Here is a 26,278-nt window from a genome sequence, read left to right on the forward strand (position 1 = left end):
TTCAACAAATGGTGCTGGAAAAACTGGACACCCATGCACAAAAACTAAACCAGATATAGACCTTAAAACTTTTAAAATTAACTTCTCCAAACGCATAATAGACCTAAATGTAAAATGCAAAACTATGAAACTCCTAGAAGATAACATGAAAGAAAACCTAGACAGACCTTAGATTTGGTGATGGCTTTTTCAGCTACAATACCAAAAGCACCAATCCATGAAAGGAAAGTTAAATAATTTTGACTTCATTAAAATTTAAAATTCTGCTCAGCAAAAGATACATGAGAAGAATGAAAGACAAGCACACACAGAGGGAGAAAATCTTTGCTGGTATCTAATAGATAAAAAGAACTCTTAAAAGTCAACAATAAGAAAACAAAATGGGCAGGAGGGGAAACTGGAGGAAGGTGGTCAAAAGGTACAATATATGTATCTTCCAGTTATAAGATAAACAAGTACTAGGGATGTAATGTACAATTAAAATCATCTACATATTTCTTCATTTTTAAAAATGTGTAAAGACATTTTTACTAATTTGTATTATTAAAAGTTTTAACTTCAAAAACAAGCTAAGTTACAAAACTCTTTTCCTTTCCTTGGAGCTCCATTTAGCTAATGCAGTGTAATACTGGTAAGAAAATGTAAATCATATTGAATTTTTTTTCGTCTTTATTGAGCATTTGACAAGCATTCCTCTTTCAGGAAAACCTTGGAGTTAGCAGTACAGTGATCCTTGTAAAACTCTTCCACAACTGAGCCATTGATTAATGGCAAAGATCATTAAATTCGTTGTCTTCTACTACTTTTAATAGTTCCATTAACTGGCAATGATTAAAATCATTCACACATAAATGAATGAACTTAACAACTGAATCCATAACACTTTTCATAGAGTCTACTCAGAGAACTGAATGCAAATATTTTCAATATGTATCATGAAATACAATTAAGCAATATTAGAGAAAGAGAATTAGGGAAACATTAGTCTCTCTTTTAAAATATTCCATAAATCTTGATTTTTTTACCTTCCATACCATGCAAACTTTTTTTTAAAAATCTACACTAAAAGTTCATTTATTTGGGCCATGTATTGACAGTTCTTTGTAAATCTGTAAGTCCTTTGAAACAAACTATGCAGAAAGTATTAATTCTGTGGTATCTCATGTCACATGACTCATCTAAAGCCAAAGAAACAGACTTGCAATGTTTCAAACTTTGGCTCAATTGATCTTTATTATTAGAACAGCCACGTACTCTACAGACAATTATTTGACCTTTCAGTTTATGTTTTTTCCTCATAATTTTCAATAACTAAAATAATTTCTCCTGTAATCTCTCCAACTTAAAAGTTTTTTTTCCTTGGAGCAAGAACCAAGATGGCCAAAATTACACTCTCAGCTACTGCTGAAATCATATGCAATTCTTTAATAGTACAATTTACTTCTGATTTTGGGCAACCAATTTCATACTTCTTTGAATTGTGAAAGGAAACTTATCAAATTTACTCTGTATTTGCTGAAAATCTCTCTTCATACTGTAATCTTTATTACTTTTAATTTAACGTTTTTATTTTAAAAAATAGATTTTGTTTTACTCAGCTGCAGAAAACACAATTGCCATTATTGTGAAATCTGTGGCATACGTTCTTCCATTCTCATTTTATCCCTTATTGTTCTGGTTGTGGTGCTAGCTTCTGCAATCCACCCAATTCTGCATCAGTTGTATACTTTATATACTATTTTTCCGTACTTCATTTTTATATTAGAAAGCTAATATAATGACATAGTAATTAAAATAACCATGTTATAATATATAAAAATATACATAAAAACACTATAAAGACACATATAATACTTCTATATAATTACTAATCATAAAGGTATCATTGCAACTCATTCTGTCTGAATAAAATATTCAAATACACATTACAATGTTACATAGGTGTACAGAAAAAATCATTTGATTTATCTTCAGAAAAATCATTTGAATCATTCCACTGACATGTATTAAGTCAGCGGCATGTTTCTATAAAATACTGAAAACAATGCACATGGCTGACACACACCTATAATACAACAATATCTCACATGATGTAATGGAAAAGTAAAATGTTATCCTAGCAAAGAATAAAACTGTATTTAACAGAAAAAATATTTTACACTGCTTTAGCTTTTTTAGTTAAATTTTAATAAATAAAATTAAATAAAAATTTAAATTCAGTTTCCTCAGTCATACTAGCCAGATTTCAGGTGCTCATAGCCACATGTAGCTAGCTGCTATAATACTACACAGTGGAGGTCTGTACACTTAAGGTTAAAGAAGGTTATTTTAAAGTGCTTTTTTAAATTCAGAAAGAGTCATGTACCACAATGTTCACTGCAGCTCTATTTACAATAGCCAGGATGTGGAAGCAACCTAAGTGCCCATCGACAGATGAATGGATAAAGAATTGTATATATGTGGCACATATATACAATGAAATATTACTCAGCCATAAAAAGAAACGAAATTGAGTTATTTGTAGTAAGGTGGATGGACCTAGAGTCTGTCATACAGAGTGAAGTAAGTCATAAAGAGAAAAATGAATACCGTATGCTAGTGCATATATATGGAATGTAAAAAAAAAAAGTGGTTCTGAAAAACTTAGGGGCAGGACAGGAATAAAGACGCAGATGTAGAGAACGGACTTGAGGACACAGGGAGGGGGAAGGGTAAGCTGGGATGAAGTGAGAGAATGGCGTGGACTGATATATACTACGAAATGTAAAATGGATAGCTAGTGGGAAGCAGCTGCATAGCACAGGGAGATCAGCTCGGTGCTTTGTGACCACCTAGAGGGGTGGGATATGGATGGTGGGAGGGAGATGCAAGAGGGAGGAGATATGGGGATATATGTATATGTATAGCTGATTCACTTTGTTATAAAGCAGAAACTAACACACCATTATAAAGCAATTATACTCCAATAAAGATGTTAAAAAAATTTTTAATTAAAAAAAAGTGCTCTTTTAAAAGAGATATGAAAGATTTGATTGCAAGTAAGTTACTTAGATTTTCCCCCCCTTGGCCCTCATTTTTTTAAGTTCTCAATGTAAAGAAAATAGAATTATTAATTATTATAGGGCTAGAAGGTAACAAAGACCAGTTACTGTAATCCTCCTAGCACTGCGCTTTAAGTTAATTTTTTCTTGTTTTGCTAAATGTCTTCTTTTTCTGTTATATAATTAGAAATCTAAAAACATAAGGAAACTGATTCCACTAACTTCATGGAACTCTTTTTTATGCAATAAATACCAAAACTTATACCAATCCCCACTAAAATTTCCTGCACTGCTGGAGTGCATAATGCATACAATCACTGCTCAGAGAACTCTCTAGGGAGCTGAAATCTTTTCTCTGAAACTAGTCCTAAAGCATTAACTGAACTTTCAGTGTAAGAACTTAACACCTTCAGAAAACTATTTAGAGAAACATGGCACTTTAAAATTTAATTTTACACATGATATTGATGGGTACATAAAATATTCAAAAACAATCACTAATAGGTACAGGGTTTCTTTAGGGGGTGATGAAAATATTCTAACTTAGACAGTGGTGATAACTTCACATTCTATGAATATACTGAAAACTACTGATACATACTAAATGGTGACTTTTATGGTATGTGAATTGTATCTCAATAGAGCTGCTATAAAAATAGTTCACAAATGCCTCCTACATTTATGCACAAACTATCAGTGAAAAGACAAGTCTCTCTCAGTGACCACATATCAGATATGCGATATTACTGTTTCATATGTTGAAATAGGATATACATAAAAACTCATATAATTCCTGTTGGTCTTAAATATATCATGGAAATGCATACAAAATGATCTGTAAGAGTAGATACACACAAAAAAGATAATGTAAAACTTTAACTTCACGTATTTTGCTCTAATTTTTCCATCATGTTGTCATGTGTTGTGTAATGAAAAATAAATGTTATGAAAACCTAATAACTTGGTTGATACATATCTCCCTTCATTTACACTTTCCCTCTACTAGAAATACTTTCCCCAACCTACAGAAGCACTGTTTTCTTTTGTTTTGTTTTTTTAATAAATTTGTTTATTTTATTTATTTTTGGCTGTTTGGGTCTTCGTTGCTGTGCGCAGGCTTTCTCTAGTTGTGGAGAGCAGGGGCTACTCTTCATTGCAGTGCGCGGGCTTCTCATTGCTGTGGCTTCTCTTGCTGCGGAGCATGAGCTCTAGACACACAGGCTTCAGTAGTTGCAGCACGCAGGCTCAGTAGTCGTGGCTCGCAGGCTCTAGGGCACAGGCTCAATAGTTGTGGCGCACGGGCTTAGCTGCTCCGTGCAGGTGGGATCTTCCGGACCAGGGCTCGAACCCTGGTCCCCTACAACCATCCCTGAAGCGTGCTAGACTACTGAATTTCCTCTTATTTAAAATATTGTCCTTTTTATTTAAATGAACTGGAGCTGCTGCTGTTTGTTGCCAAATGCATCTATTTCATAAAATTTCTATGGAGCTGTTGTGATCAGAAGCACAAGGATGATGAAAGTACTCCAACAATACAAATATTGTCTGTTTGACTGTTTCTTTTTTAACCAAACTACTCAGCCTGGATTCCCAACATTCTTCTAATCACACCTCTGGTTTGGCTGAATGGCCAGAAGTTGGCTGACATACTCAGGCAGGAGCCATCTTGTGATGAGCAGACAAACCACCACCACAAAACAAATGCAGAACTTCTGGAAGGCATGTAACATTGAATCGCTTTGATTTATCCCAAACTAGAGGACTAGTGTCAGGAAGAATGTACCATGACATCTGCTCTAGGATTCCCAGCATTCTACAAGGCTTCTTAGGTGGTATTTTTCCACTAACATCTATACTAAGTGGTTCCATTTGGAATCTAAAACAAAATGTTATCATCCACAAAAGAAAAACATTTGGTAAAGAAACTTTCTTGTTCCAAACACCTAAAAGGACTTCCATAAACAATAAAGAAAAATAACAGATTTTAAACAATTGAAAACATTTCTTCCAAAAACTAAAACACATTGGAAACCTGGTGCTGAATCAAATTCCCAAACAGCAGAACAGCTGTAATCACAAAATAACTGCAAAGAAAGAGAAAAACATCTAAACAAAGTGTCCAGTTTAATATCTAACCAATCGGCTTCTTTAAAAGCTGTATTTCACTCAAATCACCATATTCATGACAAAAGAAAAAAAAAATGTCTACAAAGTAGGCAAACCCAAGGTAGTAAAATACCAAGGGATCAACAGTTGTTTTTTTAACCCTTAAATTACATATTTTCTAAGAAGTCCAATGGTGAAAATAACTTATACACTTATTCAATATGTTCACTGAATGTGAATGATTAAATACTGACTACAAAACGAATCAAACTTTTAGCTAACTATATTTATGTTCCAGATACCCTGCTAAGACCTGGGGAGTAAAGATTAATAAGACAATGCACTGTCTCTGAAAGTTTACAGTGTAGTAGACGACCCCATCCTCCCAGCCCCTTCACTCTCACTCTCCAACTGTCCTACCTCAGAAATGCTGTCCTGTCTCAGAAATGTCACCAACTTCCACCCATATGGCACAAGCCAAATATTTAAAAGTCATTCTGGACTTTTCTCTTTCAACACACAATTCATCAGAGTTAAGCCCTATCGGTGTTAGCTACCCCCAATCTCCAATAACATACAACCAGAAGCCGACCACTTCTCACCAAATCCACTGCTAAGGCCCAAGTCCAGGTCACCATCAGATCACTCCTCCGCTATAGCAACAGACTCCTGCCTGGTGTGTCTGCTCCCTCAAGCCTGTTCTCCACACAGCAGACACACTGCTCTTCTCAAGGCATGAACAGAATCACATCATTCTCCTAACTAAATATTTTCTGTGACTTCCTACTGCTGCTGTAATAAACCTCATAATCTGACCTATAACTACCTCTCTAATGCCATGCCCTACCACTGGCCCATCATCATTAACCACTAGCTTCCCTGGCTTTGCTTTTGTCCTTTGAAATTCGTTGCCACCTCTGCTACTCCCTGGGCTCTTATCCAGGTCTTCTTCATATGGCCGCACCCTCGTTGTGTAGGTCTCGGTACAACCTGACAGCCCAGCTAGATTGCTAAAGTAGAAACTCATGGCCAAGGCATTTCATCCCACTGTTCTGTTCCATTTTTTTAAGTAAGCTTTTTGTGGAAGTATAATACAACAACAACAACAAAAAAGAGAAACTGTAAGTGCACAGCTCAATGAATTCTCACAAAGTAAACACAACAAACTCACAAACTAGCACACAAAGAAACAGCACCCCAGAAGTCTGCCCAGGTCCCTACTTCCAGTCACTAAGTAACCACAACCCTGATTTATAAATTACCTTTACCTGGTTTTGAACTTTATATAGACAAAATCATACAATACGAATTCATTTGTCTCCAGCTTCTTTCACTCAGTGTTATGTTTCTGAGATTCACCCATGTTGCTAAGCATAGCTGTAATACACTCATTATCATAAAGCTTTATAATCTTCCATTTCATGAATATGCATTTGTACAGTTTGAGACAACTTCTCATGGTGTTGCTATGAAAGTTCTTGCACAAATCTTTTAGTAAATATATGAACGCAATTCTACTAGGAATATGTCTAATGGATGCTGTATTGCATCATACACACATACTCAGCTCTAGTTTTCCAAAATGCCTGTACCGATTTAAAAACCCAGCATTCGCATATGAGAGTTTCAGATAATTCTTGTAAATATTTGACGTTATCTGTCTTTTCAATTTTAGTCATTCTGGTGACTATATCATGGTTTGCATTTCCAAGATGACTAATGAAGATGACCATCTTTTCACAGTTACTGACCATTTAGATAACTTCTTGTGTGAAGTGCCCGTTCAAGTGTTTGGCCCATTTTTTTTTTAATCGATTTGTAGTTTTTAATATATTCTGGATACAAATTCTTTTTGAGACAAATACATTACCAATATCTTCTCCCCCTCAGTTATTTGCTTTTTCATTCCCTTTATGGTATTTACTGTTCTCCAATTTATCATTTTGCCCTTCACACAGTGCTTACTATTTCTTATTTAAGAAACCTCCACCTAACCTGAGATTATGGTATTCAACATTTTCCTCTAAAGGTTTACTGTTTTTACCTGACATATTTACATTTATAATCGTATTAAACTGACCTTTTTATATATGATGTGAGTTAGGGATAAAGTACCTTTTTTCCATAAGAAAATTATTTTGACCTGACACTATTATTGAATATGCCATCCTTTTCCCACCATGTTGTTAATGACAGTTTTGTCAAAAGTAATGTCTTTTTGTCTATCCTTGTGCCAGTATAACAGTATTAAATTATAATTCCTTTATAATATGCCTAAGTCCTCCAGTTCTGTTCTTTCACTTTAAGGCTGCCTTGGTAATTCATGACCCCTCGGATTTTCGCATAAATTTTAGAATCAATTTCCACCAAAAGATGAAAATAAAAATAAAAACTTGCTAGAATTTTTAATGAGATTGCACCTTTTTGTTTTTTGTGTTTTTTGGCAGTACGCAGGCCTCTCACGTTGTGGCCTCTCCCGTTGTGGAGCACAGGCTCCGGACACACAGGCTCAGCGGCCATGGCTCGTGGGCCCAGCCGCTCCGCGGCATGTGGGATCTTCCCAGACCACGGCACGAACCCGTGTCCCCTGTCATCGGCAGGTGGATTCTCAACCACTGCGCCACCAGGGAAGCCCGAGATTGCACCTTTTGAAATCAATTGACTTGTGCTTTATGACTCAGCATATGGTTAATTTTGGGAAGTGTTCCATGTGCATTATTTGATGAACTATCATTGGTTACTATGTTCTATATATGTCAATTAGACCATGTATGTTAATTATATTGATCAGGTTATCTTTCTATCCTTTCCAGTTTTATCTTCCTGCTTACTCCATCAGCAGTTGAGAAAGATGTGCTTAAGTCTTCCATCTGGATTGGTTTCACAGTTGGAACATGTACATCGTCTAGTGTATAGACCATCTTTATTTTTAGTAATGCCTTTTCCTTAAAGTCCACTTTGTCAAATACTAGTAAGGTTACACCTGATTTCTTTCCATTTGTACTGGCACAATATATCTTTTTCCATCTTCTATTTTCAGACTTTCTTTGTCTTTATATTTTAAAATTGCCTGTTAAGGGACATTGGTTGGTTCGGGGATCCAATCCATTAATAACAGTGTTTTAATGGAAGCACTTAACCCACTTAAATTTTATATAAATATTAATCTAGTTGGATGTATAGATACAATTTTGGTATTTACTTTCTATACGACCCAGTTCTTTTTTCCTCACTTCTTGCCTGGCTTTTTTCATTAATAAAATTATCTTATCAATTATCTCATTTTCCTTTTCTTGTTAGTTACAACAATCTTCTACTATTATTTTAGATAATTTAGTTAGATAAATTTACCTGATAATGCTAGAACCTCGAAAGGCCTTAATTCCATTTGCTTCCCTCCTTCCTTTCAAATTGTTCTACCGTTATATAAATTGTGTATGTTCCTAAACTCACGAATCATTACTATAATTGTTTAGTACCATCAATGTTTATGTTTACTCACCCATATGTTTACCCTTTGTTGATCTTTGCCCTGTTCTGAATTTCTGCGTTTCCATCAGGATTCATTTTTCTTCTCCCAGAAGAGCTACCTTTACTTTAGTATTTCTTTTGGTGCAGGTCTGCTGGGTTTCGCTTGTCTGAAAACATCTTTAATTTTTTTTTAACAGTGCGACTTATTAAACAAATTTGTAAGGTCTGAAATTTATGTTGTCAAAATACACACTTTAATGCCATTATCTTTTCAAATTTGTTTCTGCCCCATTCTCTCTCTCCTCTCCTACCAACACTCAAATGCCCTAACATCTCAAACCCATCCTCTCCTCACTCAATTCCATTTTATTAGATTTTTTTTAACAAAGTGCATGTACATGGTGATAATGTTAAATGCCCATATTACATAGAGTCACAATGTAATCTCTGAGCACTTTAAAGAAGTAAAAATCAAGACTTTTAAGCACAAGGAAGATGAAGCACCCTCCAGCTTCTGGCAGAACAAAGGGAGAAAATTTTCTTCTTCCCCACAGTGCATGGTGATGTGTTAACTCCACATCCCTACTTTCACATTTTTTGAGACAAGAAGGGATAAAAAGGAACTTGAATCAGAAATGTGCAGAGGGACTTCCCTGGAGGTCCAGTGGTTAAGACTTCGCCTTCCAATGCAGGGGGTATGGGTTCAACCAGGGATCTGGGAGCTAAGATCCCACATGCCTCGTGGCCAAAAACCAAAACATAAAACAGCAGCAATATTGTAACAAATTCAATAAAGACTTTAAAAACGGTCCACATCAAAAAAAAAAAAATCTTAAAAAAAAAAAGAAATGTGTAGAGATTTTTCCCCATTGTATTTTGCTCAAGACAGTCTCCCACAAAATAAGTGGGCAATCTCTTTATTATATGAGACAAAAAAAAATAAAGAAACCTCATTAGGACAAGAGAACTAAGCATAAGAGGGAAAAAACTGGAAATGGCACCTTGCTCAAGAGAATATAAAAAATTTTTAAATAAAAGGAACACTGGAGTCTATTAGTATTCTTTTAGTCATCTTCCTCTTCAACCTTTCTTCTTCTTCCATATCATCACCATCTTCATCTTCTCTTTCACCTTCATCCTCTTCATCATCAACATGTACCAAGTCTCCTTCATCATTATGAACATCAGCTGCTTCTCCTTCTCCTTCTTTATCATCAATAGGTTCAATAGATATGGCCAAATATCTTTGATGAACTCTCTTAATTTGCATGCACCTGCACCCATATCCATCAGTTAACAAGGTGAAGAATGTCTGAGATTTTTTTCATGCTACCTCTTCAAGACAGCTTTATTGTGTGTCTGACATAAACATTTCATCAGGTCCTTCCCAGATTCCCATTTGATTTCAGTCAACATTGAAGATGGGTCGCCACTCTTACTGAGATAAAATGAGTTGCAAAGAAGCTTATTTTAAAGCAAGGATTTTTAGCAAAATTAAAACATGTTTGTAATATGATTTAATATCTTCAAATTCTGTCACTTCAGTTGAGAAAATAATTCAGCATCTCTTCATTCTCATCCCCAAGCCAGGGAGTCATCTGCACATGGTCAGCAAACATTGCCCATAAATCTGGGATCTGGGAGATCAATTATGACCTCCTTTGAAGAGTTTGCAGAGTTTGTTAACACTTTTGTTATATTTGAAAATTTCCTCACTGGTTGTTTGTAAAGTCTGTCAATTTCAATTTATACAATATCTGTGTATCTAAATGCTTCCTATTCTTCTTTCCCTCCCTTCAGCAAATCCAGAGTAGCAAATTTTTCTTCTGGCTGGGGTCTGGACATAGTCTTTGTTTCCAAATTTGAAGAGTGAGTGAAGACACGGTTGAGGCTAATGCTGTGAAGCAAATCCAAAGCACAGTCACACAGGGAGATGATCACATTTGAAGAGGCCCAGAGAACTATACCTTCATTTTAAAATATTTTTGCTGGGTATAGAATTCTAGATTGACAACTATTTTCTATTACCTTAAAGATATATTTCAGTTGTTGACTATCTTTACTACCTTTTTTTTTAATCTTTTCTGTTAAAAGGCAGCTATCAGTCTTATTGTTTCATTTTTGAAGGTACTATCTCTTTTTTTTCTGCCTGCTTTAAAGATTGTCTTGGTTTTCCATAGTTGTACTAAGATATACCTGAGTGTGGCTTTCTTTATAGGAGTGCTGCTTGAGGCTCACAGAGCTTCAATTCATCAGGTAATGTTTTTTAACAGTTCTGGAAAATTCTCGGCCATTATTGCATCGAATTTGCTTCTTCCCCATTTTCTCCCTCTTCTCCTTCAAATGCTAAATGATCCTAATGTTACAGATACATTAGATGTATTCACTGTCTCACATATTTATTTTTAGTCTCTGTGCTTAATTTTCAATATCTTCTACTGACTTCTTTTCCTCTTCACTAATCCTGTCTTTTGCTTGTCATATCTAGTATCTAATTCAAACACTGAGCTCTCAATTTCAGTTCATATATTTTTATTGTCTAGAATCTCCATTTGGCATTTATACCTCCCAATTTTTTAATAAAATTCTCCATCTTTTCATCTGTTTGGTTCATTTTTTTCTTCCATTTGCTAGAACATATCAATCATGTTCATTTTAGAGTCCTCATCAGCTAACTCCAATCAATATCTGAATCCTAGGTCAGTTTCCGTTGCCCAGCTTTTCTCATGGTTTTAGTCACATGGTCCTATCTCTTAGCATCTAGTCAATTTCTATTAAATGCTGGACGCTGTGTAGTAAAAGAACTTTAGAGGACCCAGATATTATATTTCTCCAGGGTAGGCTCACCCCAACCTCTGCCTGGCAGAGTGGAATCTGTTCACTGCAAGCTAATCAAGCAGTGAGCTGATTCAAAGCTGGCTGCAGCTGTGGCAGGCTTCGGCGGGCCTCAGTTGATCCTACTCCTACAGCACCACCCTACAGTGCTTCCACATGAAAAGTAGGATGTGCACTGAGAGGCCCTCCACAGCAACATGAGCCCGTAGAACACTCTGCCTTTCAGAAGTTTGTGGTGTAACTTTACGGCAGCCTCTCATGCAGCTTCATAACTCCGCCAATGTCTCGAGCAGGAGACAGCAATGTTTTTGAGTCCCTTTGGGTCTCCAGTATTGTCACTCCAACTTCTCAAGACTGCCAAAAGCTCTACCTGTTTCTCTGTGCTCAAACACTAACCTCTACTTGGGTTGAGGTCAAATGTTCAGCCTCTTGCCCGTATCCAGAATCAGCAAAGCTCTGACCACTTCCTCAAGAAAAAAAGAGGCTATAGATGATTGATTCATCTGTTCAAAGTTTTCTCCTCTCTGGAATCACAGTACTCTAGTACTCTGCTTTAACAGCTCTCTGATGGCCTTACACAAATCACTTTTATGTTTAACCTGCCTTTTGTAGCTGCTCTCAGCAGTAGTATCAATGTGTTCAAGTTCTTATCTGAGATAAGTTTTCTTGCCCTGTTTTATTTTCTTTATACCCATATCACTATCTTTCTTTATAGTACTCATTAAAGGTGTTTTATGTCTATCTTTCCCTGCTGAAACATAAACTCCAAGACAGCAAAAGCTTTACTGGATCCTCAGGGCGAAATCAGACTAAAGATTGTCCGACCCTGGTATCCTTCCTCTTTCTATCATGTTTCACTTACCCTGCCTATTTCTGTTTTGTAAAGAATTCCAGGGCTTCCCTGGTGGCGCAGTGGTTGAGTCCGCCTGCTGATGCAGGGGACACGGGTTCATGCCCTGGTCCGGGAGGATCCCACATGCCGCGGAGTGGCTGCGCCCATGAGCCATGGCCGCTGAGCCTGCGCGTCCGGAGCCTGTGCTCCGCAACGGGAGAGGCCACAACAGTGAGAGGCCCGTGCACCGCAAAAAAAAAAGAAAAAGAAAAAAAGAATTCCGAAGAGCCTCATCATTTCTCAGTATGAGAAACGAGAAAGGCTAATTCTACACATATATATTCTCAGCAAAGAACTATTACTCCACCTTTCCATGTGTCCTCACTTTTTCCTCCATGAGAGAGAGAAATTAGAGTAAATATACTTTGGGTTTCTCTCCTTCATGGTTCCTTCTCTTTATCTAATTGTTAAGACCCTGACAGTCACTCCTTTCCATGCCCAGCCCCCTGCTGTGCATTAAGCAGACCCGCCATCAGACTCAGGGTGTGCCTTCCACAGCAGACTGCAGACCTGTCTCTCTCTCCCATGCTCTCTGAGATGCTGCAAACTGAACCTGTGAGTCAGGCCACAATTCTCCGATGGCTGATGGACAAATATACTCGGAACTCCTCTGCAGGCCCAACTCCTGACACAAAGACCAAGATTTAAGAAGCAGAGTATCAAGTACCCACTCTGTACACTTCTGGTACAAAGGGAAAGATTCAAGAAGCGGAGTATAGGCAGCGATCCAGATGGTGGTGTAGTAGGACGTGAAGCTCAACTTCTCCCACAAATACATCAAAGATATGTCTACATGTGGAACAATTCCCACAGAATATCTAACTCAACACTGGCAGAAGACCTCAGACTACTGAAAGAGCAAGAAAATCTCCGTGTAACTGGGCAGGAAAAAAAAAAAGAGAGCGAGAAAGGAATCAGGACAGGACCTGCACCCTTGGGAGGGAGCTGTGAAAGAGGAAAGGTTCCTTCACCTTGGGAAGCCCCCTCACTGGCAGGTAGATCGGCCAGGACAGAAGGGGAGCATCAGACCCTCGGAGGAGAACTTCAGCAGCCGGTTTGCGGCAGCCAGAGCAGAGGGAGAACTGCACAGACGGTCAGTGCCGCAGTCCTGCACTCCCCAGCCTGACACGTGCTGGCAAGGGCTGGGCGCTGGAACTCGGGCTTCGGAGATCAGAACTGGGGAGAGTACTGGGGATGGCTGTGTGGAAACAGCCACGGGGGTGGGGAATCCAGTGCGACTGCAACGAAGGGTTTATGCGGAGAAAGCCTGGGTCACCTTATCGGCCAGTCGCCATGGTTTGGAGGGTGCAGGAGAGAAGCGGATGAACCCGGATTGCAGCCTTTCTCCCCGTGCACATGCTCGCAGCGGGCAGGACACTGCCGACACGGGTTCCAGGGGCAGTCGCGAGCCACCACTGCTGCCCGCCCAGATGCCAGGAGTGGTTACGAGCCACCGCCACCGCCCTCGCAGACTCCAGGAGTGTCCGGGAGCCGCCTCGCCTCCCATCGTGTGCTCCAGCGACACGCCCGAGCCTCCACTGCCACTCCCTGCCCACCTCCCCCCCATCCTGGACTGAAAATCAGCCGCGTGTCTACACTTCCCCATCAAGGGACTATCAACCAGCACACACTGAGGAAAGAGGCGACAGGCATTCACACTAAGAACAGCCCTTGGGCCAAATATATTAACCCACACAAGCTACACGGGGACGCCCAGACGTATGAACAGCCCTCCAGGACCACAGGAGACAACTGTTCCTCCTAAACTCACAGAGTAAGAGAAATATATAAGTAAAACGAAAAAACAGAGGAACCACTCCCAGTTAAAAGACCAAGATAATTCCCCTGAAGGAACAAACAATAAAACAGACCTCTTCAGTCTAATAGACACTGATTTCCAAAAGGAGAGAATGAAAATACTGAAGGAATTAAGAAAGGCCATTCACGGAAATGCAGAGTTCTGGCAAAAGGAACTACAAACTGTAAAAAGGAACCCAGAAAAATTAGAAAAGTCACTTGCAGAGACGGAAACTGAGCTAAAGGCAATGAATAGCAGAATGAATAATGCCGAAGAATGAAAAAGCGACCTGGAAGATAGAATAACAGAAATCACCCAATCAGGACAGCGGACAGAAAGCCAAATTAAAAAAAAATGAAAGCAATATAAGAGACTTATGGGATAATATAAAGTATGCCAATCTATGCAAAGTAGGGATCCAGAAGGGGAAAAAAGAGAAAAGGGGATCAAAAATGTATTGGAAGAAATTATGGCTGAAAACTTCCCAAACCTGAAGAAGGAAACAGATATCCAGGTACAGGAAGCACAGAGGGTCCCAAACAAGATAAACCCAAACAGACCTACACCAAGACATATTATAATAAAAATGATGAAGGTTAAAGATAAAGAGAAGACGCTAAAGGTAGCAAGAGAAAAACAAAGAGTTAGTTACAAAGGAACCCCCAGAAGGCTATTAGCTGATTTCTCTACAGAAATGTTGCAGGCCAGAATGGACTGGCAAGATACAGTCAAAGTCCTGAAAGAGAAAAATCTGCAACCTAGGATACTCTACCCAGTAAGATCATCATTTAGAATAGAAGGAGATATAAAGAATTTCTCAGACAAGCAAAAACCAAAAGAATACAGCAGGACTTCCCTGGTGGTCCAGTGGTTAAGACTCCGCGCTCCTAATGCAGGGGGCCTGGGTTTGATCCCTGGTCAGGGAACTAGATCCCACCTGCCGCAATGAAGATCCCGTGTGCCGCAACTAAAGATCCTGCATGCCACAACAAAGATCACACGTGAGGCAATGAAGATCCTGCGTGCTGCAACTAAGACCTGGCACAGCCAGATAATAAATATTTCTTTAAACATAAAAAACATAAAGAAAAGAATATAGCGATACTAAACCTATCCTAAAGGAAATGGTGAAAGGTCTTCTCTAAACAGAGAAGAAGAATCTATATGAAAGAGAAAATCACAATTGCAAAGTAAATCACTTAAATAAGCTAGTACACAGATTATAAAAGAAAAATAGAAATTAAAAAATTTCTGTGAAAGTTATGACAACCACAGTGAACAGCAAAAGGATGAAACTGAAGATGTAAAAAAGGACATCAAAATCATAAATGTGGGGGAGGAGAGTAAGAAAATGTAGACTTTTTTTTTTTCCCTAGAATATATTTGAGCCTATATGACCACCAGTCTAAGGCAAATAGAGATAGGAAGGGGTTAAACATACTTGAAAAACAGGGTAACCACAAATCAAAAACATAAAATAGATTCACAAAAACCAAAAAGAAGAGAACATAAGTATAATACAAAAGAAAATCATCAAACCACAAAAGGAAAAACAAAGAGAAAAAGAAAGGGACAAAGAAGAAATATAAAATCAACAGGAAAACAAGGTTTAAAATGGCAATAAATACATATCTATCAATAATTACTTTAAATGTCAATGGACTAAATGCTCCAATCAAAAGACACAGAGTGGCAGACTCTGTGTCTTTTGATTGGATAAAAGAACAAGATAAAATACAAGAGATATTTGATAGATATACAAAAGTGGATTAAAAAAACAAGAGCTTACACAATATGCTGCCTACAAGAGACCCACTTTAGGGCAAAGGACACACACAGATTGAAAGTGAGGGGAGGGAAAAAGATATTTCATGCTACCGGAAATAACAAGAAAGCAGGGGTAGCAATACTCATATCAGACAAAATAGCCTTTAAAACAAAGGCCATAAAGAAAGATAAAGAAGGACACTACATAATGATAAAGGGATCAATAAAAGGATTTTACACTCAGCACCCAAATAATAAAACAAATACTAACAGACGTACAGGAAGAAATCAACAGGAATACAATAACAGTAGTAGGAGACTGTAACACCCCACTCACATAGATGGACACAGCTTCCGGACAAAGAATTAATAAGGCAACAGAGATCCTAAATGATACAACAGAACAGTTAGATCTAATTTTTTTCATGACATTACATCCAAAAAGAAACAGAATACATACTCTTTTCAAGTACACATGGAACATTCTCTAGGACTGATGACATACTCGGGCACAAAACAAGCCTCAACAAATTTAAGAGTATAGAAATTATCTCAAGCATCTTTTCTGACCATAACAGCATGAAACTAGAAAGGCCAAGTTCTGAGAACTTACCAGGCCAGTTTCTACACAAAAACCTCTTGCAGACAATGCAAAAGGATGCTCTGGGAAAAGAAGGGAAGAGGCACTGCCAACAGAGCAGAGCCATTTGGAGCGTTCAAGGAAACACCGGATTCATCAACAGCCCCTTTGGAATACTTGAATAATAGGCTGAGCAGGTGGCGATGAAAATGTACAATCTGTGCTGCAATCTACAGGTACCAAAACGTAAAGGTATGTGCTAGAAGAAGAGCCAGTGCCTGCAGAGGTGGTATTTGAACTGTGGTTTGAAATACCGAAGAAAATATTATAGGAAGAGAAGATGTTGGAGATTTAAAAACAAAGGGTTGTTGAGAGCTTTAGCAACATTACATGAACGGATTTTGGTCTTAGAGCAAGTCTGAGCAGGTAGACAGTGCAAGGAAATGTATCTCAAGCTCCAAACCATCTGGGAAAATACGCAAAAAGACTTCTAACTAAGGGAAGAATAGGCTACGATACAAACTGGGCACGTTCCATCAAATTATCAATGGGAAGCATTTACAGTGGAGCAGTGGTTTCCAAACTCAAGCTCTATAACTGGCCTGAGTCCTGAGAAATCCAGAATTCTTTTGCTAATGCAGTTTATTTTAAAATAAAAGTAAAAATCTGAAGTACCAAGAAGGCTTAAGGACAGAGGAGACTGAGTCTCTTCAGACCCCAATCTCAAATCCTGGTGGCCAACACAGGATGAGGCTGAGGTGCTGTTTAATGCTCTGAACCAGTGGGCATCAGTGAGTGCCAAGCTGCACCTCTGGGGGGACGGGGGAGGATGCAACAGACGATGATAGCGCTCCCCAATGAAACCCTCAGGTGCCTCTATACCCCGTCCCAAACTAACAGGGGCTCACACACACCAATAGGTGCAATCCTCACTGGTACCTCCAAGTTCTTTGGTGTTAAATGGCCACCTAGGGGCCCTTGGCCTTGTCCACCAGGACTACTGGCACCACAAGTGCAAATATAAACTGAGAAAGAGCTATGCCATGTGCTCTCTCACAGGCATCGTTTTCCAAACACTACCCCCAGTACCTGGCTTATGTTCCATAACCATAAACATAGGTAACCACTGGCTTGAGGAGAAGGACCACACATTTGAAAGCTGCAGGTAGTTCGCTCTGGAGCTATGGGGCATATTAGAAATGACTTAACTAACCGGTCCCAATTTACCCACAGAGGAGGGAAGGCTTGTTATCTCCATTTGAGAAGGCTCAAAAGTTTCCAAGAAGAGAAGACTGTGGTAAGACCAGTCAACCTCCTTTCTCTGTGCACCTTCTGAATCCTGGCACCTCCAAAGTTAAAATAATAAAAAGGGACTTTAAGAATATAATTCAAGGCTGGGAAGCAGCTCTCCCAGTTTAACATAATAAGGAACAGGACTAAAGCCAGCAAGCGGTAAATCTTTGCCATTCGAAAGGTATTGACTGTTTTTCAAGTGCTCCCCCAGGAAGATATACCACTGAGAGTGTCTTCCCCTGCCCTGCCCGGAAGCACAACTGGACAGAGCAGAGACCAGCCGACAATCCACCCTGAAGACCAGACTCAGAGAAGGAAGAACTACAGGAGGGAGGGAAAAGGTGCATGAACTAAGGGGTTAAAGGGATCAAAGGTCTTAGGTGAAAAGAGCAGGCTTATAGGGGACAAGGAGACCTTCATCAATACCCTTCTGAATTGTGTCAAAAGTACAAATATTACTTATTCAAAACACAAGCATAACATAAGAAGTAAAAGAAAATAAAGAATGGCAATCATTATGTGAATGTAACATTACCCGAACATAAAATGTATAAAATCAATAGCACTTTGGGTGGTAAAGTGAGAGGACTAGGTATACTGGTATGTAAAAACAAATAATAATGTAAAGACATCAAAGAACCACAGGAATACATAATGCAAAACTGGATGAGCTATGGTAGCACTGTCAGCCTCTTTAAGTTTCCTATATGCAAGTCTTTTTTTCAAAATAAAAATTATAATCATCATCTGCTTAGCAATAAGCAGCTGTGCAAGACATTAACCTGACCACTACACTAAAATTTTCAGAGATAACAAAACAAATATCAAAAGTCATTAACAACCCCTTAAAATTGTTATTTTTATCATTTTCAACTTATTTAGGTTATCTTTTTTGTCACATAAATATTTGGCTTTTGAAAACCTTCACGGTAAAAAAAAAAATAACTGCTGAGAAAATTAAGATCTTACAGAAAAATAGTAAAAGCCGTTAAAAATATTTTCAGGTTTATAAAAATAATTAAAACAATTAAAACAAGGCAAATCAATAACATTTTCCACTTAAACTGTAGTGAAGACTATATTATGAATTTCCATTTTCCATCACCTGCACTTCAGAAATCTTTCAAGAACCTCAAGCAACCCCACTCCCTACATCAAGCAGTTTCAGCAATATGGTGATGCTTAAAAATGTATTTTGCTTGCAGATAATACATTACGATATGTTTCACGTGTCAATCTGGCTCGATGGTAGTACCCAGCTATTTAATCAAATAGTAATCTAGGTGTTGCTGTGACGGTGTTTTATAGACGTGGGTAACATCTACATTCAGTTGACTTTAAATAAAGGAGATTACTGTCAAAGCTGTGTGTGGTCTTCATCCAAACAAAGGCCTTAACAGCAAAAACTGAGGTTTGCCTGAGCAGTTCTGCCTCAAGACTGAAGCATCATCAACTCCTGTCTAAGTTTCCAGCCTACAGATTCCAACCCGCCACCCACACAATCCTGTGAGCTGATTCCTTGAAAACACACACACACACACACACACACACACACACACACACACACACACACACACACACACACACACACACACACCCATCCACTGGTTCTGTTTCTCCGGAGATCCTAATGCACATTCAGAGAGACATTTTATGTGTAGTTCTCCGTTTCAGTATTCTTTATCTTTCTGATTTTATGATCCTACTTCCCTTAGGCCCACCTATACCATCTCAGCTCCCACCCTCCTCATGGAACCCACCAAATAAAATTCTTGGGACTGAGTTTCCTTTTCCAAGTTTTTGTTTAACAATATCTACACCTCTGCTTTTCTATTTCCATCCCTCGGGCCCTTGTTTTTCTAAAGATTATAAAAGAACAGTAATGAAAACAACTGGCATAAACTAGGATGAAAATTCTCATAATATACAGATATACATTTGCATATACAAAGTCCTGCAGCAAAGAGACTTCAGATTGCAAAAGACTATCTACAGCGTCATAGCTCCTTAACTATATGTTTTTAAAGGTAAGGTACATTTTAAGCTGGGATTTTCATTCCAACACAGAGCTCAGAAATGTTTCTGTGTGGGAGATCAGTTCAGTGCTTTGTGACCACCTAGAGGGGTGGGATAGGGAGGGTAAGACAGAGATGCAAGAGGGAGGGGATATGGGGATATATGTATACATACAGCTGATTCACGTTGTACAGCAGCAACTAACACATCATTGTAAAGCAATTATACTCCAATAAAGGTGTTAAAAAAAAAAAAGAAATGTTTCTGGGCAATTAGCACTGCAATTGGGAAATAAAAGTTAAAGTATAATTTCATTTACAGAAATCAAATTCTAAATCCATAAAAAGAATGTGCTTATTTTGAAATCCAAACATCCTTGTTCATGGATAACTTCTTTTTTAATGATGAAGTATATAAACTTCAGACTTACAGAAGAATTGTCTAGTTAGATATTTCAACAGTATTTTAATGCTAAACTTTCAAGGTATTCAGGTTCCTTAAAATTCAAACATTTCAATGCTTTGTCAACTGGAATCAATATCTATTAACTTAGCTTTATACATGCCTTAAATAGTACAAAGAAAAACATATTTTAAATATTTAAAACAACAATCACATGCTCACCTCCCACATCAACCTGTAATCCATATTTTCGTCCAAGTCTTCGGGCATTCTCTTCTCTCCAGCAAACGGTCCAAACTTTTCACCCTGAGTAGTAATGATTACATTGAAAAAGGATTAGTACAATAATCAAGTTACTAAAATAAACTATTATTTCTCTTCTGGAAAAATTTTTTTCTCCAAAGCCTTATGCCCAATGATTCAGACGCATTTAAAATATTAATTTACCCAACACAAGATATTTACATATTTAAAATCTAACTTAATCTATTTTAGCCGAAGAGCCTAAATCCACAACACAGGAGCCAACAAGAAAGGGTTAAATCGCTCAACGTTTAAATTCGGACAAGGCTTGAACACTATACTTACATGTTTCACACCTCTGCAGCCACTGGCAAGTGGTCTTAAAATGAGAAGCACTGAGTCTTGCCTGACTTCAGACAAGCCCACCAGGCAGAAAACCACCTGGTTTCCATAAAAATCATAAATTCGTCCCAATCATGAACAAGAAAGAAGTAGACCTGCCATCCTCAGAGGAAGACTGTTCATAAACAAAGTTTAAATTCTCCCGCCAATCTTTCAAACAACCAAGGGGGCACTCTACAAACCAGGGCTTCTCAAAGTGCGTACTTGAATCACCAGCATGAGAGTCACCAGCGTCGCTTATTACAAATTCAGAATCCTGTGCTTATTAAAATCAGAATCTCTGGGAGTGGGATGTGTGGAGCTGCATTTGGACAAGTTCCCAGGTGAGAGCTGCTGGCAGACACCAGGAGTGGCCCCGGCAGGGAGGGACCCGTGAGGCAGGGTGAAAGGGTAAGCAAAACTGTTCTCACAACTAAGGCAACCAAAGCAGGACTGGAGAGACAGAGAGGGTGGGATCACGCTTGTCCAGCCAGACGATCCACAGACGTGTGTGCAGAGAGGGTACGGGGTCACGCGTGCCCTCGCGAGCCTCGTCCAAACCTGCCTGTGACTATTCTACAGAAGAACCCTTCTCTTCGTTGGGAGGCGGACGAACTTTTTTTTTTTTAATATTTTTTTTTACATCTTTATTAGAGTATAATTGCTTTACAATGGTGTGTTAGTTTCTGCTTTATAACAAAGTGAATCAGTTATACATATACCTATGTTCCCATATCTCCTCCCTCTTGCATCTCCCTCCCTCCCACCCTACCTATCCCACCCCTCTAGGTGGTCACAAAGCACCAAGCTGATCTCCCTGTGCTATGTGGTTGCTTCCCACTAGCTATCTATTTTACGTTTGGTAGTGTATATATGTCCATGCCACTCTCTCACTTTGTCCCAGCTTACCCTTCCCCCTCCCCATATCCTCAAGTCCATTCTCTCGTAGGTCTGTGTCTTTATTCCCGTCTTACCCCTAGGTTCTTCATGACCTTTTTTTTCTTAGATTCCATATATATGTGTTAGCATACGGTATTTTGATGAACGTTGTTAGGGGGAAAAATAACCACCAAAACAATGTTTCAAGGCATATAAATGACTTAATGAACAACAGAAAACCCAACTCCGGGCAACAGTCAAATGTTAAAACTTACAGGAATTACAACTAGCCCCTCATGTTACAGACAAAGAAAAGAGGTTCTGAAAAGCCACAAGTAATGGCAAAGCTTTGAAGACCTACCGTTTAATGTTAACTTGGAGGCAGAAAATGCTACAGAGATCCCTGAAATCAAGACGATAATCCTAAATAAACCAAAAACAAGTACACCAAAGAGACAGGGAGACTGCTTGGCTATTTCAGGCAACCTGGAAGACAGACCAAACATTAAGGTGTGTTTTTGGTAATACATTTGAGGATTTGGTATTAATGCATATATAGTCCAACTTTCACTCCACTTTGTCATGTATTTAGCCTTTACCGACTACTGCAGAAGGAAATCATCTGAGTACACGCTTTCCAATGCAAGACATCTACCCATGCCAGTCAGTTCCTCTTTGCAGTACAAATTTGGAGGAAATATAAAATTGTATCCATCAATTCAGCAGCATTCAAAGGACTGAAAAGAAAGGGATGGAAACCCAAGTAAATGCACTGGGCTTGGGGAAAAAAGCCTGCTTGTATGCAGGCCTAGGAAGATTATTAAAGGACTTACAGCTTTGAAAATTCAAAACAAGAAACAGGACTGTGAGTTTAAAGCCTTGCTATTAATAGTGAGCAATCACTCTATCATGAACTCTTAACTATAATAAATACGGCTTTCAATTTTCTTTTCCTCAGCCAAGAAATCCATTTTGCATCTCAGCCCAGCATCTTCACATCTATGCAGCTGACAACACGGTGTGAACTGCGTGGGTCCACTTAAATGCAGGTATCTTAGTTACACCATCCTGGGCGGCTGAATGCACCAGTGTGGAAGAACCACAGATGTGGAGCCAACTACAAATTCTGTGTGCATTTACCCCCATGTTGTTCAAAGGTCAAGTGTACCCAGAAACACACATAAAACGAACACGTAAATTTTTAAAAATAATACTATCCTTCCTCTGTACAATGTATTCCATACCGTCTACTCTGTTTTACTTCACTGTTGAAAAAATACTAGTTTTGACCAATAAAGTTAATTTCACAACTCACCAATGGGTTGCAATCCAATTTGAAAAACACTGACATAAAAACACAGATGGAGGAGATAAATTTCCAGGTATATCTGGCTTTCTCAATTTGGTAAAATTGCCTTCAAAGTACAACTAGTGAGTACACTGGGATGACGTGGCCAAATAAACTTGAGCTTCTGTGGCTGCAAGATTACAACAATATAAATAGTCAACTCTTAGTTATACATACACTTGTGGTAAGAAACGCTGCAGATAATTAAAACAATTTATATTTGGTTTTTGATGAGGATTTTATAATTACTTGACCCACTCCAGGCCTTCCCCTAAAGATCCCAGCACTACTACCCACCCCCTTCTCTCTTTGTTCACTGTCATTTCTACTGTACAAACAGCACTTTCTTATCATCACAGTTTTAATGTATACACTGCTTTGTTCACTAACCACTTCCTATGATATTTCTAACCTAAGAGTAAGCCTCTGCTCTGCTGCCTCAGTAGGCTTCAAACCTGCTCGAGTAACATATCCACGAAAGGAAGATTTAGGGCACTCACCCATGGGTAATTGTTTTCTTTTAGATGAACCATATGATATTGCCAGTATTTGACCATTTTTGAGCTATAAGAATTAAAATTTTTCATACGATTCATTATAAGTTACATATACATGTGCATGAGCATATTAAACACCTAAAGTGAGGTTCATAATTAATGGTAGGAAGGAAACTAACGTTTCAAATTATCTTCTTGAAAATTTCAAAAATTTCTAGTTGACTGCCTATCGTCATTGGTTTTATTTTTTGTGATTTAGCTGCTGAAGATCTCATACTAGCAGCACAAAAACTATCAACGCTACCATTTCCTTGCTGTTAATGTGCGTCAGCATCATTATTATTACCTTCAACCTGTGACTACGTTACAAAACACCTTCCAAGAATTCTTCACTTCTAACAATCTGAACAGTCACTATCTCAAATGCTTACAAGGTGAGGCAGGAAAGCAGCACAACATTAGACAACAAACATGTGAAGGACGCACTAGGGAGTGGCCAGGAGGCGAGCTGGAGGGGCAGCCCTTTTAAAAAGCTTTTTAACTCCAACTGCCTGTTGCTGTATCACAGGGGGAGCCCAATGTTGCCAGATACCTGCAAATATTTTAGTGAGGCTGACAACTCAAAAATTTGTTTGTGAAATCACTACTGTTCTACATTGGCAATGAATTTCAAGTTTTCAAAATTCTGCGCAGATCCAATAAAAGGCGATTGTAAGATAAATTCAACCTGTAGATACCAAATGTCCAAGTCAAACTCACTTCTCAGACTGGCCCAATGCTGAGCCTACAGTGGTGCTTCTTTGCTGTTTCTAAAAAATGCAGATAAATATCCATTCAATTTGGGACCCACTGGACTAGACAATAACTTTTAATAAAAAATGTACGATTGCAAACATGTGGGCCATTTTCTCTCATTTTGATTAATATTATTAGCAGGAATTTGAAACCAGGAGTTACTGCAGATCTCTCTCTTAGAATAATGGGAAAAGCACTACCTGAGCACTCCAGGGATCTGGATCCTAATCCTGGCTCTGCCACTAATTATCTGTGACACATTAGGATGTCACAAACTTGTGAGCTTCAGTTTCCTCACCTATAGAACTGAGAAATTTGGATTAGCTGATTTCTAAGATTCCTTCCAGCTCTCAAATCCTATTAGAGAGAGCTTCCACAGACCAAATTTAGAACAATTTGGGGATCAAAGAGAACAAGAGTATAATTGACTGAAACACATTAACAAATTCTTAAGGCCACAATGATTGCTAGAGAGAGGGAAAAAAAGAATTTTTTAAATGTCTCATTTGCTGGCATAACAGCTTACTGAAATTAATAAAGAGAAAGAACTAAGCATCTTGTCCTATCTTTCAACAATTACGCTACTTCGGGATAAGCAGACAGCAGCAAACGATGAAGGACAGCTCTTCTTTACAGAGGAATGCTAACTTATAAATAAAGGAGGAACATTCAAGTGAAATCCCCATTTTGAAATCCCTAATAATGTAAGTGATTCAGGGAAGGATTATCAATGGATGCTAAAACCATCAGGTAAAAGGTTGATAGTAAAATAGGTATTCATACACTATCAGCTCACAGATTACCAGTTAAGCACAAATTATCTTTACAATGGAAAAGTTACGTTAACCCGGTGCTGGTATTACTCAGGGAAAAACCAGATATTATATGCCCTCTGCTAAAACGCAGTATGAAGTAAATCATGCTAGCCCTTCATTCCCCAGTGTCTGCCATAGGGAAGTGACAGGAGTGTTTGCTAAACTCTCCAGGCACCTCCAGGGGCCAAAGGGCGAGCGAACGTGCACAGAACTCTTCCCGCTTGTCCTGCCTCTCACCCAGCGCCTGGGGAGATCCTGCTACCTAGGAAGAGCGCACATGGATAAAACACATTGAGAGAGGGAGGGGGAGGCTTCCTATGTTCCCTCCTGTCTCCCACTGCCAAAACTGCACTATCTTCTGCAACATAAACAGTATCCAGAGGGTAGAGAGAAGCGTTTAATACACAATGTCAGTGTGTTTCAAAAAAAAAAAAGTAAAATAATCTCTATCTAACTCTTCAGATGACAAGAAATACATAAGATAGAGGAACATTAAATAATGTGCCTTGGAAAACCATCAGATAAATCCAGATTGTGAGATACACCACAAACAATTAGCTTGATCTCTTCAGAAAGTAACTGTTATTTTTTTTAAAAAAACGGTATGGAAACAGGGAAACTGTTAAAGAGAGATTTAATAGACATAACCAAGTATAATAGGTGGTCCTTGAGGATCCTGGTTCGAAAATAAACAGCTATAAAAACAATCTGGGGCTTCCCTGGTGGCGCAGTAGTTGAGAGTCCGCCTGCCGATGCAGGGGACATGGGTTCGTGCCCCGGTCCGGGAAGATCCCACATGCCGCGGAGCGGCTGGGCCCGTGAGCCATGGCCACTGAGCCTGCGCGTCCGGAGCCTGTGCTCTGCGGCGGGGGAGACCACGGCGGTGAGAGGCCTGCGTACCGCAAAAAAAAAAAAAAAAAAAAAAAAAAAAAACATCCTGGAGGCACGTGGAGTAATTTGAACATGGGCTGGAATTAAAAGACATTAGGAAATCACTATTATTTTTGTTGGATGTTAAAATGACAGTATGGCTACTTAAGAAAATGTCCTTATGCTAAAATATGGAGGAATGAATTGTCATAATATCTATAATTTACTTTGACATGGTTCAGCAAATAA

The 26,278-nt window shown here is 38.7% G+C and overlaps 1 protein-coding gene across 2 annotated transcripts in view; it reads right to left on the minus strand.

Moving 5' to 3' along the window:
* The window catches only part of PRDM5 (PR/SET domain 5), a 220,956-nt gene that overhangs the window by 181,900 nt on the left and 12,778 nt on the right, over nt 1-26,278 (minus strand). For both annotated transcript variants that reach the window (XM_027103618.1, XM_027103617.1), the window contains exon 2: nt 20,424-20,507. In XM_027103618.1, coding sequence (XP_026959419.1) covers nt 20,424-20,507 — 84 coding nt within the window. The remainder of the gene's footprint in view (nt 1-20,423; nt 20,508-26,278) is intronic.

Source organism: Aethalodelphis obliquidens, unplaced genomic scaffold (genome assembly GCF_003676395.1).
Source record: "Aethalodelphis obliquidens isolate GAN/ISIS:26980383/991018 unplaced genomic scaffold, ASM367639v1 scaffold6, whole genome shotgun sequence".
Classification (NCBI taxonomy): Eukaryota; Metazoa; Chordata; class Mammalia; order Artiodactyla; family Delphinidae; genus Aethalodelphis; species Aethalodelphis obliquidens.